The sequence below is a fragment of the Aquarana catesbeiana genome, linkage group LG01 (genome assembly GCF_042186555.1).
Source record: "Aquarana catesbeiana isolate 2022-GZ linkage group LG01, ASM4218655v1, whole genome shotgun sequence".
Classification (NCBI taxonomy): Eukaryota; Metazoa; Chordata; class Amphibia; order Anura; family Ranidae; genus Aquarana; species Aquarana catesbeiana.
This window is the reverse complement of record NC_133324.1, coordinates 729,403,443-729,423,894: the sequence shown is the minus strand read 5'-3', so window position 1 is coordinate 729,423,894 and position 20,452 is coordinate 729,403,443. Positions and strand designations below refer to the sequence as shown.

The 20,452-nt window shown below is 41.2% G+C and overlaps 1 protein-coding gene across 2 annotated transcripts in view; it reads right to left on the bottom strand.

Annotated features, from left to right (window-relative positions):
* Positions 1-14,782, bottom strand: part of MMAA (metabolism of cobalamin associated A) — a 61,714-nt gene extending 46,932 nt beyond the window's left edge. The window contains exons 1-2 of one of the 2 annotated variants that reach the window (XM_073604564.1): positions 14,607-14,782; positions 12,371-12,910 (exon numbers count right to left, since the gene is read on the bottom strand). In XM_073604564.1, the coding sequence (XP_073460665.1) occupies positions 12,371-12,776 (406 nt within the window). In that variant the 5' untranslated portion in view covers positions 12,777-12,910; positions 14,607-14,782. The other variant, XM_073604574.1, reaches the window with a different exon arrangement.
* Between the last annotated feature and the right edge of the window lie 5,670 nt (positions 14,783-20,452).

Genomic DNA, 20,452 nt, shown 5'->3' with positions numbered 1-20,452 from the left:
TCTGTATATCTATGTTTTTCTCCTAAAATATATATATTTAGGGGCATGGATATGTAGATGTGTATCTGTATATATATCTATATATACCATTCGTTTTAACTAGTAGGGGAGACGCTTGGTGTGATGGAAGACATTTATATATGTAGAATTTATGGTCATAATGTAGCAAGTATTTTTTTAGTTTATTGCTCCTATCATGTATTACTATGATTTTTAGTGGGGCAACATATAGGAGAATAGGAATAAATGATAGATTTTAAACATTTTTTAATAATAGTTTTTAATGATGTTTTAAAACATAGGAATTTATGTGGGTAATATACTGTCATTATGCATTATATATATGTGATCTAATTACATAATGTCAGCTATAGGGGTGCGGTGCGGTATTTGGTTTCTCTTCCGAGTTCCGTCCTGGATGTGGGTATATACAAAATCTTTTCTTCTCCAAGGGAATAATAGATTCACAATGGCTGTGGCGATACAGCGTTCTGGGTTATGGTTAACTCGCTGTGTATAATGAATAGAGGAGTGTAGCCTAATACAGATCAGTCCGCGATCTCAGGAAAAATGGCCGCCGTTAGTGTATTTAAGCTATAGAGCATCCGTCCAATCATATCCCCCTGATGAAGACACGTGACTCCCTGTGTCGAAGACGCGTAGGGGAGGGGCCAGGACGGAGCGGACAGCACAGAGCTGGGTTGTGAGAATCCAATACCCAGCAGCACGCCGATCGGCGATTTTAGATCTATATTGTATGGTGCACAGAAGCACCTGTAAAATGTGAGTACCCCATTGTGGGGATTGGGTATATATTTTTTAATAAAAATTGTTTGGCGGTATTACACTATATAGTCTTTTTATTTTCTGGTATGATGCCTATGAAGCCATAGAGAGCCTGATTGGAGGTCGTTTTTTACTAGCTACACAGAGCCCGGGGGTGGCTCCATAGCGTGATTTGACGCAGCTGAACACTGTGTCACGCGCTCTAAGGTGAGCGCAACCACTTTGGGGGTCACTGAGGCACATCACGGCATGTTTATGACACTTGGATTCAGCACGGTGGACTAATCAGATATTTACTTATCTTTTTTTGAACACTTTATGCACAGAATCTCCTTTTTGGAACTTTTTTTTGGACACTGTCATATGAAGCTTTTTTGGATGATTTTTCACTATTAGGGATTACACTGCTTTATTTAAGTATCACTTGTCACTCATATGAATGTATTTAAAATATTGCATGTTACACTTTGTGTAGAGTATTGCAAATAGTGCACGTCTTTTTTCATTTGTTTATTTATTTTTATGCAGAGTATTGATTAATAGGTGTTTTTTCACTTTTGATTATTTCTTGATTCATTCCATGTACACAAAGTATATTATAGGTTAAGATAACCTAATTATTTGCACATTGCACTTTAGGAGGAATTAGAGAAAGATTTTTTCTTTATTCTTATTCTTTCTTGTAAGATTGATCAGAATGGCTATACAACCGCTCAATCACTTTTACAGGCGGCGGAAGGGGGTCCTGATGAGACGGGCGAGCCCGGGACCAATGTGACCAATCACATTGGGTGCACTAGACAGAGTGAGAGGAACTTCCATTGTTCCTCCCCCTCTGATGTCATAAACTGGAAGAGACAAGGATTTTTTCACTTCCGGCTTGTTTGTTTACAAGCTGGCTTGTAAAGCAGCCGATCAACCAATGAAAAATAGCATGTGATACTGCGCCACAGAAAATAGAAGACAAAAGGTATATTAGTAATCAGAAGGAGGGAATTGCTGCCTCTACATAATACTTCCACCTGGATAGAGTATAGGAATGTAAATTAGAAAAGTTTGTTAAAAAAATTTGATAAAAAGTTTGTTTATCCGGTGCCTGCTCCGTTTCAAACGATTCGATTTTAAATGCCATTGTGAGTATGTTCTTACACCATTATTATAAATAAATATTTTTACACCATTATTATAAATAAATATTTTAAAAGCGGTATTACGCTATGGGCACGCCCTTCTCTTATATGTGAACACCTGGTGGAACGTCATTTGCTATCCACAGTTTGATCAGCCGGCACCAGAGAGCTACACAGTGGCTTATACTGTGATTGTGCAGTACCCCTGAGGGGGGTGAGGCATTCTGGTGAGTGCAGCTATATTACCAGCACAGATAAGAGCACCGGCATTACAGTCACTGAAAAAGATATAAAAAGAGTATCATTTTGATAAAGCACTGGGCACTGCAAGCACAAAGTCACTTTATTGATTCATCATTGGACAATATAGACTGACATGTAATGTTTATGTTTGTTTAATTTTAAAATGTTCTGATTATTTAGTAAGAAGTAGCAACAGAGGGTCAAACACATATGCTACTTGTACACATAAGCAATATCAAGTAGTGTATGGGAACAGAAGATCCACACCCACTACCAAACTTAGAACCACATTATTCACTTTTTTTGACACCTAGCACATTGCTGAGGGTGTAACACAGAAGCACGCACCATTTTCAAATTTCTTTATGTTTAAGGGCTAACTGGGGTTAGCAGTATATACATTTTTGAGCACATTCTTTTCAACATTACTCTGCACGGGGCAGAGGGTGTAACACACACCTTTTTATATTTTATTTTTATATTTCTTTCTTTTTTCACTCTGCACAGGGCAGAGGGTGCAACACCTAGGCACTTATTACTTTATTAAAAAGGTATGTTTACCCACTGTTATGCCCCGTATACACGGTCGGACTTTGTTCGGACATTCCGACAACATAATCCTAGGATTTTTTCCGACGGATGTTGGCTCAAACTTGTCTTGCATGCACACGGTCACACAAAGTTGTCGGAAAATCCGATCGTTCTAAACGTGGTGACGTAAAACACGTACGTCGCGACTATAAACGGAGCAGTGGCCAATAGCTTTCATCTCTTTATTTATTCTGAGCATGCGTGGCACTTTGTCCATCGGATTTGTGTACACACGATCGGAATTTCCGACAACGGATTTTGTTGTCGGAAAATTTTATATCCTGCTCTCAAACTTTGTGTCGGAAAATCCGATGGAAAATGTGTGATGGAGCCTACACACGGTCGGAATTTCCGACAACAAAATCCTATCACACATTTTCCGTCTGAAAATCCGACCGTGTGTACGGGGCATTAAAGGCTATTTCAAGCGGGACTTTGCAGCAATCACAAGCTCCTAGCACTGCTGCAGAGGGTGCAACACACAACACAAGTTTTCTACTTTTTCTACTATCACTCTGCACAGGGCAGAGGGTGTAGCACATAGGCACCCATCACTTTACTATTAGGTACCTTTACCCATTAGAGGTAATTACCAACAGAATCACATAGCCTCTAGCACGATTATATATATTTTTTTGGAGTTGCGAATAATACTTGTATTCATCTGTACTTCCTAATATCACTAATAAGGGAATAGCGCCATGCCTGCACTTTTCTTATTTACAGCTGATCAACCAGTCTCAGTTTGATCGGCTACTTTTGAGGGCAGAAGAGAGAACTGGGGATTAATACACTCAAGATCTCTCCATAACTATCATGACCCATGCTATCACAAGGATTGTTGTTCATCCATTGAGATAGCAATAAAGTTGATAAACAAATCAATAAATTCAAATAAAATATACATTCAAATAATGTAAAAGCACCCCTGTACCCCTTGGCAAATGCACACGTAGTTTCCAAACACATATGTAAACAGTGATTGAACTGCATGTGTGGTATTGCTGTGAACGTCACAGTGGGTGCATGAATTCCAGCACCCGACATCCTGTGTAACTTTTATTTGGTAACCTGTAGGGGCTTTTAGTTTCCAAAGATTTATTTTGAAATGCTTAGATTTTTGTTTGCATAATAATTTCTTCTGGTACAACAATACGTTTTTCCTGCAAATAAGGGGTGTCGCTATGGGCGCTAAGTTCGCCCCTAGCGTAGCGAACCTCTATATGGCCAAGTGGGAGGAAGAGTCGGTGCGGATTGAACAGTATGGAGATATATTATACAAGAGGTTCATAGACGATCTTTTAATCATGTGGAAGGGGAGTATTGAATCATTGATGTTATTGTTGGAATCCATGAATGATAACGATCGGAATATCTCACTGACTTGGGAGGTTAATAGGGACCGAATACATTTCCTCGATTTAGAGATCCTTGCTACAAACGGCATTATTACTAGGTCCTTTTTTAAAGCTACAGATCGTAACTCCTACATTCCCACTACCAGCTGCCACCACAAACCATGGCTTAATAACATCCCCAGAGGTCAATTTATGAGAATGCGGAGAAACTGCACACGGGAGGATGATTTTGAGTCCCAGTCGGACAAATTGAAAAAAATGTTTTTAGATAAAGGATACCAGGAAGAGTTTTTAGAAAAAGAAAAAGTTTGGTGAGGAATCTGAAGAGGGATGATTTATTGAAGGATAAGAGTGCAACTGTGGGTAATGAAGAATACGATGGTACGTGTATAGTTCTGGATTATTGTTTACAAAGTAGGGAGGTAGAGAGAATTTTAAAAAAATACTGGAATGTACTGAAGCAAGATAGTCATTTGAGAGATGTATTATCTGAGAAACCTAGGATCATTTATAAGAGAGCACCTTGTTTACGTGATAGACTAGTGCACAACATAGTGGAACCGCCCCCACCAAAGCCAAAAATGTTTTGGAACCTAAAAGGCTTTTTTGGCTGTGGGAGATGTTATAGTTGTGTAAGGGTCCCATCTAACATCAAGAGGGTCAAAGAGTTCTATAACCCCCATAGAGATCAGACACACATTATAGAAGATTTTGTATCTTGTGAAACTATTGGGGTGGTGTATTCGATCCAATGTCCCTGTAATTTTATCTACGTGGGTCGCACTATCAGGGTCTTAAAAGATCGTATGGAGGAACACGTGAGGAACATACGTAAAGGATCTGATAAGCATCACCTCTCTATACATTTTAAAAATATGCACAACCAAAGCACACAGGGTATGAAGTTTTGGGGATTAGAAGCTCCGAAACGTAAATGGAGAGGCTCTAATTATGTCAGGGACATCAGCAAGCGCGAATCCTGGTGGATATACCAGCTCGGCTCTTTGTCACCTGGTGGATTAAATAAAGAGTTCGATCTTACATGTTTTCTGAGTAATTTTTAAACCACATATTTTTTCACTGATTCTTTTAGGTCGGGGGTCATTATATTTGCCACTTTATGTCCTAGATCTACCCCATATTATTATTTTTATTTAATGTTTTTGGGGGAAACTATATATTATATAGACCTGTCTATTCTATTCTTCTTGTGTAGTTATGTAGATTGTATCCAATGGGATACATACATTGGGGATATTCAATCCCCTTTTGAAGTAACAACGTTGAATTTACAGTTTAAGAACTCCCCCTTTTGGGGGTATACATAGGGCATACACATTGGATTGAAATTTGTAGGTTTTATATATATATATATATATATATATATATATATATATATATATATATATATATATATTTTTTATATACACTTTTTGGACATATTTTGTCTGTATATCTATGTTTTTCTCCTAAAATATATATATTTAGGGGCATGGATGTGTAGATGTGTATCTGTATATATATCTATATATACCATTCGTTTTAACTAGTAGGGGAGACGCTTGGTGTGATGGAAGACATTTATATATGTAGAATTTATGGTCATAATGTAGCAAGTATTTTTTTAGTTTATTGCTCCTATCATGTATTACTATGATTTTTAGTGGGGCAACATATAGGAGAATAGGAATAAATGATAGATTTTAAACATTTTTTAATAATAGTTTTTAATGATGTTTTAAAACATAGGAATTTATGTGGGTAATATACTGTCATTATGCATTATATATATGTGATCTAATTACATAATGTCAGCTATAGGGGTGCGGTGCGGTATTTGGTTTCTCTTCCGAGTTCCGTCCTGGATGTGGGTATATACAAAATCTTTTCTTCTCCAAGGGAATAATAGATTCACAATGGCTGTGGCGATACAGCGTTCTGGGTTATGGTTAACTCGCTGTGTATAATGAATAGAGGAGTGTAGCCTAATACAGATCAGTCCGCGATCTCAGGAAAAATGGCCGCCGTTAGTGTATTTAAGCTATAGAGCATCCGTCCAATCATATCCCCCTGATGAAGACACGTGACTCCCTGTGTCGAAGACGCGTAGGGGAGGGGCCAGGACGGAGCGGACAGCACAGAGCTGGGTTGTGAGAATCCAATACCCAGCAGCACGCCGATCGGCGATTTTAGATCTATATTGTATGGTGCACAGAAGCACCTGTAAAATGTGAGTACCCCATTGTGGGGATTGGGTATATATTTTTTAATAAAAATTGTTTGGCGGTATTACACTATATAGTCTTTTTATTTTCTGGTATGATGCCTATGAAGCCATAGAGAGCCTGATTGGAGGTCGTTTTTTACTAGCTACACAGAGCCCGGGGGTGGCTCCATAGCGTGATTTGACGCAGCTGAACACTGTGTCACGCGCTCTAAGGTGAGCGCAACCACTTTGGGGGTCACTGAGGCACATCACGGCATGTTTATGACACTTGGATTCAGCACGGTGGACTAATCAGATATTTACTTATCTTTTTTTGAACACTTTATGCACAGAATCTCCTTTTTGGAACTTTTTTTTGGACACTGTCATATGAAGCTTTTTTGGATGATTTTTCACTATTAGGGATTACACTGCTTTATTTAAGTATCACTTGTCACTCATATGAATGTATTTAAAATATTGCATGTTACACTTTGTGTAGAGTATTGCAAATAGTGCACGTCTTTTTTCATTTGTTTATTTATTTTTATGCAGAGTATTGATTAATAGGTGTTTTTTCACTTTTGATTATTTCTTGATTCATTCCATGTACACAAAGTATATTATAGGTTAAGATAACCTAATTATTTGCACATTGCACTTTAGGAGGAATTAGAGAAAGATTTTTTCTTTATTCTTATTCTTTCTTGTAAGATTGATCAGAATGGCTATACAACCGCTCAATCACTTTTACAGGCGGCGGAAGGGGGTCCTGATGAGACGGGCGAGCCCGGGACCAATGTGACCAATCACATTGGGTGCACTAGACAGAGTGAGAGGAACTTCCATTGTTCCTCCCCCTCTGATGTCATAAACTGGAAGAGACAAGGATTTTTTCACTTCCGGCTTGTTTGTTTACAAGCTGGCTTGTAAAGCAGCCGATCAACCAATGAAAAATAGCATGTGATACTGCGCCACAGAAAATAGAAGACAAAAGGTATATTAGTAATCAGAAGGAGGGAATTGCTGCCTCTACATAATACTTCCACCTGGATAGAGTATAGGAATGTAAATTAGAAAAGTTTGTTAAAAAAATTTGATAAAAAGTTTGTTTATCCGGTGCCTGCTCCGTTTCAAACGATTCGATTTTAAATGCCATTGTGAGTATGTTCTTACACCATTATTATAAATAAATATTTTTACACCATTATTATAAATAAATATTTTAAAAGCGGTATTACGCTATGGGCACGCCCTTCTCTTATATGTGAACACCTGGTGGAACGTCATTTGCTATCCACAGTTTGATCAGCCGGCACCAGAGAGCTACACAGTGGCTTATACTGTGATTGTGCAGTACCCCTGAGGGGGGTGAGGCATTCTGGTGAGTGCAGCTATATTACCAGCACAGATAAGAGCACCGGCATTACAGTCACTGAAAAAGATATAAAAAGAGTATCATTTTGATAAAGCACTGGGCACTGCAAGCACAAAGTCACTTTATTGATTCATCATTGGACAATATAGACTGACATGTAATGTTTATGTTTGTTTAATTTTAAAATGTTCTGATTATTTAGTAAGAAGTAGCAACAGAGGGTCAAACACATATGCTACTTGTACACATAAGCAATATCAAGTAGTGTATGGGAACAGAAGATCCACACCCACTACCAAACTTAGAACCACATTATTCACTTTTTTTGACACCTAGCACATTGCTGAGGGTGTAACACAGAAGCACGCACCATTTTCAAATTTCTTTATGTTTAAGGGCTAACTGGGGTTAGCAGTATATACATTTTTGAGCACATTCTTTTCAACATTACTCTGCACGGGGCAGAGGGTGTAACACACACCTTTTTATATTTTATTTTTATATTTCTTTCTTTTTTCACTCTGCACAGGGCAGAGGGTGCAACACCTAGGCACTTATTACTTTATTAAAAAGGTATGTTTACCCACTGTTATGCCCCGTATACACGGTCGGACTTTGTTCGGACATTCCGACAACATAATCCTAGGATTTTTTCCGACGGATGTTGGCTCAAACTTGTCTTGCATGCACACGGTCACACAAAGTTGTCGGAAAATCCGATCGTTCTAAACGTGGTGACGTAAAACACGTACGTCGCGACTATAAACGGAGCAGTGGCCAATAGCTTTCATCTCTTTATTTATTCTGAGCATGCGTGGCACTTTGTCCATCGGATTTGTGTACACACGATCGGAATTTCCGACAACGGATTTTGTTGTCGGAAAATTTTATATCCTGCTCTCAAACTTTGTGTCGGAAAATCCGATGGAAAATGTGTGATGGAGCCTACACACGGTCGGAATTTCCGACAACAAAATCCTATCACACATTTTCCGTCTGAAAATCCGACCGTGTGTACGGGGCATTAAAGGCTATTTCAAGCGGGACTTTGCAGCAATCACAAGCTCCTAGCACTGCTGCAGAGGGTGCAACACACAACACAAGTTTTCTACTTTTTCTACTATCACTCTGCACAGGGCAGAGGGTGTAGCACATAGGCACCCATCACTTTACTATTAGGTACCTTTACCCATTAGAGGTAATTACCAACAGAATCACATAGCCTCTAGCACGATTATATATATTTTTTTGGAGTTGCGAATAATACTTGTATTCATCTGTACTTCCTAATATCACTAATAAGGGAATAGCGCCATGCCTGCACTTTTCTTATTTACAGCTGATCAACCAGTCTCAGTTTGATCGGCTACTTTTGAGGGCAGAAGAGAGAACTGGGGATTAATACACTCAAGATCTCTCCATAACTATCATGACCCATGCTATCACAAGGATTGTTGTTCATCCATTGAGATAGCAATAAAGTTGATAAACAAATCAATAAATTCAAATAAAATATACATTCAAATAATGTAAAAGCACCCCTGTACCCCTTGGCAAATGCACACGTAGTTTCCAAACACATATGTAAACAGTGATTGAACTGCATGTGTGGTATTGCTGTGAACGTCACAGTGGGTGCATGAATTCCAGCACCCGACATCCTGTGTAACTTTTATTTGGTAACCTGTAGGGGCTTTTAGTTTCCAAAAATTTTTATTCCGAATTTTTTTAAAGTATACACATCCAACATTTGGCGTTGAATCAAATAACTGTCGCCGATTATAACCCAGGGTACAATTCTTATGAATCACAGAAAAAGTACAATTTCGTCGATAAACCTGGAATATCGTCATCTATGTTTTCAGAATTTTGAAATAACATAAAAATCAAAAAAGAAAACAGTATAACAAATGAAAAAGGCGTCAAGCAGGGAGATAATAACACAATATTCCATTCTGTCACATCTCGCCATTAATTTGTGGGAGAAGACACTCTAATAATACACTTTAAGGCAAGAGTAACCCGTCTTTCCCTCGGTAATCCACGGATGTAGGATATTATATAGAAGGGAAACCAACACGCCCCCCCCCCCCCACCTGCTTGTTGCAACCATCTAACAACTCTCCGGTAGTCACAGGGACCTCAAGGGGCCCGAGGGTTTGTCCAGAGGCAAACATAAAAATAAAGATATTATTATTATTATTATTATTATTATTATTAATAATAAAGAAGCGGAAAAAAAAAAGTGGGGAAAACGAAAAGAAGAAAAGGAAATAGACCATGTCTAGGGAAGAAAGACAAGACAAGAAAGAAAGCAGTGCACCGCATCACAAAAGAAAAGTACTTCAAAACAGTCCCGTCTAACAAAACTATTTTGTTGTTCAAAATCGCCAATAGGCATTCATTTACCTTTATCCGGGATAGCTTGGACTTTGGCAGGTGAAATGGAACTGTAGGGGTTTTCCAAGACCTGGCTATCTAGCTGCAACAACTATAAAGGCTATGAGCCTCCTCCCCTCCGGGTGCCCCAACAGTGCCTGCAGAGGCGATTTAATGGGGTTCACTTGAGTGAGCAAGTGTATGAAGTTGTAAGTTCAAATCCAGAACCCCCTCACTTTTGGGCAAGTCCACCACACGTGGAACATAGAGCCATCTATTCCGCACCCTCTGAAGCACTGTTGGGAAGCCTCCGGGACATAGGTTGCTACTCTCGTCAGCATCATGTACCACCACAGGAAGATCTTGTAGTTCGCTTCGATCAACGAGGTATTATTATAGGATTTGGATGCACATGGTGCCAACTTACTCTAATCCTCAACTTCCAAGCTCTCCCCCAGATCATGCGCCCATTTATGCATGTAAAATAAAACTTTTCAGAAGCAGAGGACAAAATACTGTATATTTTAGATATGTGGCCAGTGTTTGTCAAAACAAAACACCTCTATGGTCACAGAAATCTGCTATTCACAGCAAACCTTTGTTGGTCCACCAAGCAAAATTTTGGGGGTGAACGAAGGATTACCAAATAGCAGAGCCAATGGGGTGTGTAGGGAATAAATCCATGCATGGACAGTAATCTGTGCCATAGGTTTAATGAAAATGATAGAGTTGGACATAGCATAACTGGTCTATCCTTTGCCCGCATCCACATTAAGTTTCTTATCTTCTTATTGGGGTATAGGGACGACTCCAAGGACGTCCAATGCAGTCTGGAGTGTCGTGTATGGAAGCGGATCAGCTGAGCTCACTGCGACGTGTGGAAATATTTACTCAGATCTGGAACACTCAGGCCCCCCTCAATTTAGGTGTGTTCAAGGTATATCTGTTCACCCAACCTGTAGGGGGTTTTAAAAATGTTGCCTGTGGATAATTTAATGTACCTTTCGTTTGTCGCCATTCCACAGGCATGTGCATTTTTAAAGTATGACGTGTTTGGTATCTATTTACTCGGCTTAACCACTTCGATACAGGGCACTTGCACCCCCTTACTGCCCCGGCCAATTTTCAGCTTTTGTTGCTGTTGCACACTGAATGACAATTGCGCGGTCATGCAAAACTTACCCAAATGACATTTTTAGCATTTTATGAGACAGAGCTTTCTTTTGGTGGTATTTAGTCACCACTGGGTTTTTTATTTTTTGCTAAACAAACAAAATATCCCAAATTTTTAATATACTGTGGAGACCACATAAGGTGCATATGGCTACTCCGTTATCCATCCCTGCTTGAAAAAAAAAAAAATCTAGTTTGGTGGAGATAACCCTCGAAATAGCTGAGGTACACACCATGTAGATGGAATCTTCAAGATCTTCATATAGGTCTTGCATATGGTCATATTACAACTTGGACAAAGTAGAAATACTTTAAATGAGCATTCCTTTTCTTTAAAGTATTTTCATTCATGCTGTTAGGTAAAATTATGGACTTGGATGTCACGCACAACTTACATTTAGCAGGTCCAGACCTACTGGCATAGCTCATGGCTGGTGATGGTTAATGCTCACAGACCCATGTTCTCTGAGGTCCTCATAGTAAAAATGTAAAATAGAGGAAACACATATTCAAATCTGCAGGCATGCCATATGAGATGGTCAGAGAATGCAGACATCCTGTGGGAAATGGTCAGAGACTGCAGGGACTGCAGACATGCTACAGGGCACGGCCAGGGACTGCAGACATGCTACCGGGCACGGCCAGGGACTATACAGTAAACTGTAGTAGACTGCAGGCATACAACAGGAGAGAGACACAGAAAACAGGCAAGCTATAGTAAATTGACAGAGACTGCAAACATATTACAGGAAAAAGAGCCTGCAGGCATAGACATAGGAGATAGTCAGAGACTGCATACATGCTTCAGTAGATGGTCAGAGACTGCAGGTATTCGACTGATGTGGCTGGAGACATGCTGCAGGACAGAGTCAGAGACAAGGGACAAGTTGTATAAGAATGCTAGAAATCCCCGTTATTACAGTGTCTTTTAAATGAGTGCTCCCACTATTGACTGCTGGACTTAAGGGTTGCACAAAATTTAGGGATCAGGGATCTAAACATTTTGCTCTTCAGATTGTGTGTACCCCTTTTGCTAGTAAAGTTAAAAATCAAGCTATCCTTCAAATGAAAACAAGAAGCTGACATTAACACATTAGACACTGGAAGCATGGAATACAACACTGACCTATTCTAAACGCTAGAGGTTTTCCGTTATTTAGGTGCTCCTTTTCTCGGTGATGACTTAGTACCTTCTGCAGCAGTACTTGAGCAATTTGCCTTTTTCTCATATGTGTAGATTCTATCAGTGTTATGGCTTCTGCCAAGCAAGCTCGATGCCCTTCCACCAATCCCTCATAAATTCTATTTAGCAGTCGCTCTTCTTTTTTTGCTAGAGTCTGTGTTTCGTGCTGGGTCAGCGCTGCGATACACAAGTTCCTTCTGTTACTAGGCCTGGAGTCCATCTTTCTTGTTGTAAAGTAATAATTTCTGTGCTTGTGTATGGATGTTTGAAGCAGCGCAGAATTTCTATGAAAATTGGTAGAAACTGTCCGTGCTACATTCCGTAGCTGGAAAATAGGAAATGTTTGCATGTTTCCAACAGAGACTGTCACCACATCAGATCTCGAAGAATAAGAAAAGTGGAATGGGTTTGATGATAGCTAAACTGGAGGCTTACTGGCGTCTTCTTCAACCTTCAATAGGCAAACATTTTGCAAAGTATTTTCTAAAAAAACAAACAAACACAAGTTACTTTTACAGTGAAGGAAAACAAGCCAGACTTAACTATCTAGGACAGTGGTTTACAAACTGCGGCCCTTTGCTTGTCAATATCCGGCCCTTAGGGCAGCATTCCCCCTACTGTAAGCAGCAGTGTGGTTAGTTCCTGCCACTGACCCGAACAATGAGGCACTATTCCCTCCACCGACGATGGGGCACTATTCACCCCACTGACACCAACCATGGGGCACTATTCACCCCACCGACACCAACCGTGGGGCACTATTCACCCCACCGACACCAACCATGGGGCACTATTCACCCCACCGACACCAACCATGGGGCACTATTCACCCCACCGACACCAACCATGGGGCACTATTCACCCCACCGACACCAACCATGGGGCACAATTCACCCCACCGACACCAACCATGGGGCACAATTCACCCCACCGACACCAACCATGGGGCACTATTCACCCCACCGACACCAACCATGGGGCACTATTCACCCCACCGACACCAACCATGGGGCACTATTCACCCCACCGACACCAACCATGGGGCACTATTCACCCCACCGACACCAACCATGGGGCACAATTCACCCCACCGACACCAACCATGGGGCACAATTCACCCCATCGACACCAACCATGGGGCACTATTCACCCCACCAACACCAACCATGGGGCACTATTCCCCCCCACCGACGATGGGGCACTACTCACCCCACCGACACCAACCATGGGGCACTATTCACCCCACCGACACCAATGACGGGGCACTATTCCTCCCACTGATACCAATGATGGGGCACTATTCCTCCCACTGTAACTTTTTACATAGTTACATTGATCCAGCTTGGACCAATGTATATACTAGGGTTGCCACCTCATCCCTTTAAACCCGAAAACATTAATTACAGGTTCTGTGGATGATTAGGGGGTAATTTAATTCACTTAGTGCCTTACCTGCATTAAATTAGCCTCAGAACCTGTGTAATTCATATGTGTTTGGGTTTAAAGGGATGAGATGGCAAGTATTTACGGTTTATCAATCCCAGTATATACCATACCTGGCCGATGCCCCTGGAAGTAGGAAATCACTGTAAAAAGTCACCACTACTCTAGTGATCTCCACTTGCTGAGTAGTTGTCCTGCTGCATTCTGCCCGCAGGAGGTCAGCTACCCGGCACAGGCACCAATCAGAGAATCCTTTGCATCCCCTGAATGAATGCAAAGCGTCTTGTGATTTTAACCGGGTGGAGAGGTGGGGTGATGACGCTGCCGCCATTATAGAGCATACATAGAGTTGCCACCACATATGAATTACACAGGTTCACTTGGTACCTGATCTGCATTAAATTAGCCTCAGAACCTGTGAAATTCATATGTGTTCAGGTTTAAAGGGATGAGGTGGCGACCTTAAGCATACGTTCTAACGTTTTGGTTTTAAATACACTTTACAATTGTTACTTATGATTCTTTATCAGTCATTTATTTTATGGTAGTCTGTAGTTCCTGAATGACCTGGATGTCTTCTATTACCTGTTCAGATTCACTGGTCTCTCTTTATATGTGGGTGCTCTGTGTTATACTTCTATTCCCTCTCCTCTTTTTACAGCAATGTGACAATACCGTCTCAGTATTTCCCTCCCCCTCCACCGAAGTGTAAATCTTTTAGCTATGTCTTCCATACCTCTCTGAACAACCCTTCCTGCTCTTGAGTTCCAAGCCTCGATCTCACTGGCAGCCTTCACAATTCAAGCCTCGATTTCACTGGCAGCTTCCATATTCCAAGCCTCGTTCTGGTTCTCTCAGCTTCCAGGTTGCTAGCTACACGTTGTCTGTACGTCTTTAGTCACATGACTGCAGACTGTCGAGAGAACATGCTGGGGGCGTTAGAAGGGATATTCTCCTCCTACAGTCTACATATTAAACTTTATTAAGATACACATATTACTCTGCCATTCCTCACATTACTGTTTGATGCTTACACGTCTTAAAGTGACTCAACTCTGGTTTTAAAAAAAAAAACAACATTATATTGAAGTATGTATTCTTAAAATGGTTCTAAAGTCTTAAAGGCATTTTATGCATTAAACATAGCTCCCAACTGTCCATGATTTCGAGGGACTGTCCCTGATTTGGAGCAATGTCCCTCTGTCCCTCTTTCCTCCTCATTTGTCCCTCATTTTGGTCTGATCTATATAGTTGCATATAAAATGTACTTTTTATCTTAAAAAAAAAAAAGTGTTTCCCAGTGCTAAAACTTTTATCCAAATTCTAAATTGCTGCATTTGTAAATTTTAAAAGCCAATATTAAGGAATAGTAGTGGTAAAAAAAAAATAGCCTGTGTGGATTTAATTAACTTTTTTTTGGTTACTTCACCTTTAAGGGGGCGTGTCCTATGCCTACATACATTTGCCAGTAGGTGTCCCTCATTCCCATCTTAAAATGTTGGGAGGTATGTATTAAATCCCTGGTATTCCTGCCAGTCCCTCTGCTTTACTATTAAAAACTGATCACACTAAGCAGGATTACACACCATGGTCAGTGTGCTCTCCTCCAATGATCAGACTTGTCCTGACACCCCCCCCACCCCCGCACAGCCTTTCACTGGGAAGATCGCTGCTGTTGCTCCTTCCCCCAGCTCTTATGCGGCTGAGAACATAGGGAATATTATCACTTATTAAAAAAAAGGGGGCAAAAGTTATTTATAATGTATTTTTACATCGACGCAAAAATGTTTTGCCTTTCATTTCTATTTTAACTAAATAGGACTAAGGTAAAAAACCTTCTGTTCTGCAGTTCCCCAACCCCCCCCCCCCCCTTTTCCTTACCTGAGCCCAATCTGGTCCAGCGATGTGCACGAGCACAGTGGCTCCAGCTGCTGTCTCTCTCCTCATTGGACAGATTGACAGTGATTGGCTCCTGCTGCTGTCAATTAAATCCAGTGACACAGGAGCCAAGGCCCAGTCCCGCTGTCTGTGTCAATGGATGCAGCAGCAGGACTCGAAAACGAGCCCACACGGGTGTCCCCAGGGAAAGCGGCTTTCCGTGGAGGCACCCGATAAAGAGGAGGAGCCTGGAGCACCAGCAGGGGACCCTTAAAGAAGAGAATTGGGGACACAAAACTATTACACAGAGCAGGTAACTATAACATGTTTGTTATTTTTAGTAAAAAAGAAACCACTAAGCTTTACAACCACTTTAACTACTTAACGACTGCGCTATAGCCGAATGACGGCTACAGCGTGGCTCGATAACTCTGGGAGGGCGTACATTGACGTCCTCCCAGAATCGTGCTCCCTGGGGCACGCACCCGGGAACATCCGTGACCGTATAACGGATCACGGTAAATGACGCGGCCGTTTACCACGTGAGCAGATCGCAACAGAGAGGGGAGATATCAGATGCTGCTGCAGCGCTGTGGGCTGGATGTGTATGGCCCAGAGCGTTGATTTGTGCTCATTGCAGCCATTCAGCCAGCCATCCATCCATACTGAGCCATCCATCCTGAGCCATTCATCCATACTCAGCCAGCCACCCATCCATCCACAGCCAGCCATCTATACTCATCCATGCTCAGCCATCCATCCATCCATACTCAGCAATACTCATCCATGCTCAGCCGCCATCCATCCATACTCATCCATCCATCCTCAGCAATACTCATCCATTCATCCATCCATACTCAGCAATACTCATCTATCCATCCATGCTCAGCCATCCCATCCACCCCCATCCATACTCAGCAATACCCAGCCATCCCATCCATACTCATTCATGCTCAGTCAAACCATCCATACTCAGCTATCCCCATCCACGGCTCATCCATCCCCATTCATACTCACACATGCAACATCAGTTCTCATCCATGCCACTAGAGTGCCTCACAAAAGTGTAATAGGTAGTCAAATTAGATTTGACATTTATGCCCCTAGAACACCTGATGATGCTTCCTGCATGTTGGGCCTCTCTATGTGGCCAGGCTGTGTAAAATTCTCACACATGTGGCATCGCCGTACTCGGGAGGAGTAGGAGAATCTATTTTGGGGTGTAATTTTGGTATGTGTACATGCTATGTGTTAGAAATATTGTATAAATGGACAACTTTGTGTAAAAAAAAAATGTGTTTTCATTTTCTTTACACATTTTCCAGAAACTTGTAGAAAAAAAAGACATGTTCAAAAGACTCACTATGCCTCAGATTATACTTTGGGGTGTTTTCTTTCTAAAATGGGGTCATTTTTGGGGCGTTTCCATTGTCCTGGTGCTCCAGGGTCTTCAAAAGTGTAAGAGGTAGTCAAGAAATGATATGTATAATTTATGCTTAAAGAACGCCTGACGATGCTCCCTGCATGTTGGGCCTCTTTATGTGGCCAGACTGTGTAAAAGTCTCACACATGTGGTATCGCCATACTCTGGAGGAGTAGTAGAATATGTTTTGGGGTGTAATTTGTGCTATGCATATGCCGTGTGTGAGATATAAACTGCTAATAACAATTTTGTGAAAAAAAAATCTTGATTTTGAAAAGAATTGTGGGAAAAAATTTCAACTTCAAAAAACTCACCATGCCCCTTACTAAATACCTTGGAATGTCTACTTTCCAAAAAGGGGTCATTTGGGGGGTATTTGTATTTTCCTGGCTTGTTAGGGTCTCAAGAAATGAGCTAGGCCGTCAGTACATCAGGTGTAATAAATTTTCAGAGATTGGAACGATAGCTTGTGGACTCTATAAGGCCCCTTTCACACGGGCGGACCATATGTCCGTTTTTCATCCACCCGTTTCCGGATGAAAAACGGACATACATGTATCCCTATGGAATAGCGGATGTCAGCGGATGAACATCAGCTGACAACAGTCTCCGCTATGCTCTGTTTCTGATGACTGAAACCCCTACTTTTCCATCCATCTGCGGATCAGATGAGAACGGACTCTACGGTCCATCTTCATCTGATCCCCCATAGAGGAGAGCGGCGCTCTGACAGGTCGGTCCCTGCACAGTGTGCAGAGACAGACCTGTCATCTGCCTGCTCATCGGGGATCGACGGAGCGATCCCCCGCTGAGTAAAACGGAGCCCGTACACGGACACGTCCATGTGAAAGGGCCCTAACTTTCACAAAGACCAAATAATATACACTGATTTGGGTTATTTTTACCAAAGATATGTAGCAGTATACATTTTGGCCAAAATTTATGAAGAAAAATTACTAATTAGCAAAATTTTATAACGGAAACTAAGAAAAATGCATTTTTTACAGAATTATTCAGTCTTTTTTGCTTTTATAGCGCAAAAAATAAAAAACCCAGAGGTGACTATATACCACCAAAAGAAAGCTCTATTTGTGTGAAAAAAAGGACAAAAAATTCATATAGGTACAGTGTTGCATGACTGACTAATTGTCATTCAAAATGTGAGAGCACCGAAACCTGAAACTTGGTCTGGTTAGGAAGGGGGTTTAAGTGCCCAGTGGTCAGGTGTTTTTTTTTTTTTTTTTTTTTGCTGCTGTGATTTTAAACCCTGTGGGAGGGTGGCTACATTCTTTTACCATGGGTACACTGTATGCAGGAACCTAGCCACCCTGTTGCTCACTCTAGAAATGGACTAGGGACTATAGGACATGTAGTTTGCACAGGGCAGTGCATATGACCGCAACTAACTTGCACTGCTTGTTCCAACCATATGGAAGTGAGGGGGAAAAGTGTGGGAGCTCACAGAAGACATTACAAAGAATCAGAAAAAAACAGTAAGAAACAATCTAATTAGAAATAGATTGCAGGAACATTAAAGTGGAGCTAAACATACCTTTTCTTCAGCGGTCTCCATCCCTCACCAGCGGCTTCTTCTGGGTGCCGGTCTTCAGCCGTCTTCATTGGTCAGCGCCGGATTACGTCACTCCTGCACAGGATTCCATCATCTTGGCACACAGGGGAAGTGCCAGCAATGTAAGATGAGCTGCGTATGCGCAGCTCAATTTACATGCCAGAGAATGCTGCAAGCATGCAGGTAGGTGTGTCCTCTGCATTAAACAACCTGCCTGCTCATAGTTTGTGAAAGCTGAACTGTGGTTCTGCTTTATATATTGGACGTTTATGGAATATTTTTTGGGAATAAGGATATCACTGCGTGTTACTTTAAAGTATATCTAAATCCACAACTTGTTAAATCATTAGTAAGACCTCATCTGGAATATGCAGTTCAGTTTTGGGCACCAGTTCTCAAAAAGGATATCGGGGAACTGGAGAAAGTGCAACCAAATTGATAAGGGGCATAGAGGAACTAAGCTATGAGGAAAGATTAGAGGAACTGAATTTATTCACTCTTGAGAAGAGGAGATTAAGGGGGATATGATCACCATGTATTGAGGACAAGGGGGCACTCTTTACGTGTAGGGGAAAAGAGATTTCATCTCCAAATACGGAAAGGTTTCTTCACAGTAAGAGCTGTGAAAATGTGGCCAGCTCAGTTGATTGCTTTAAGAAAGGCCTGGATTCTTTCCAAAATGTACATAATATAACTGGATACTAACATTTACAGGTAAAATTGATCCAGGGAAAATCCGATTGACTCTCTGGGATCAGGAAGGAATTTTTTCCCCTGCTGTAGCAAATTGCAAATAGCAAATTGAGAGCCTGGCAGGGAATTAAGGAGGCCCTTCAATAGTCATTTAGGTGGCAAAAACATAAATGCAATCTACTCACTAGGAGAACATCTGGGGGAATCTAGGATGGAAAAGGACCTAGGAGTGACAGGCTCAGCAACGGCATGCAAAGCCAAGCTGCTGCAAGCAAAGCCAATAGAATATTGGCATGCATTAAAAAGGGAATTAACTCCAGAGATAAAACGATAATTCTCCCACTCTACAAGAATTCTCCCAGTCTCCCACTCTACAAGACTCTGGTCCGGCTGCACCTGGAGTATGCTGTCCAGTTCTGGGCACCAGTCCTCAGGAAGGATGTGCTGGAAATGGAGAAAGTACAGAGAAGGGCAACAAAGCTAATAAAGGGACTGGAGGATCTTAGTTATGGGGAAAGATTACAAGCACTGAACTTATTCTCTCTGGAGAAGACGCTTGAGAGGGGATATGATTTAAACGTACAAATACCGTACTGGTAACCCCACAATAGGGATAAAACTTTTCCACGAAAGGGCATTTAAAAAGACTTGCAGACATAAAATTAGTAGAGAAGCGATTTAACCGAAAACTGCGTAGAGGGTTATTTATGGTAAGAGCAGTGAAAGGACACATACCGAAATGTCAGCTTTAGACCCTTAAACATTTATTATATTGCAGTGTACCAGTTCTTTGATGTGATGGCTGAATTTGTTTCCCTTTTTTAGTTTTTCTTTCCTTTATTTTCATCTGGTGATCCTGCCAGTAAATCTGTTTTTCAGCAGAACAAGCTCTCTTGCAAATGTAGCCGTTAAGAGTGTTGAGACAAACCATTTACCATTCACAGATGTGAAGGGAAAGTGCAAGGTAGTAAGAAGTAGAATAACCCATAAGAGGCACCGGAATAAATGAAAAAGGAAA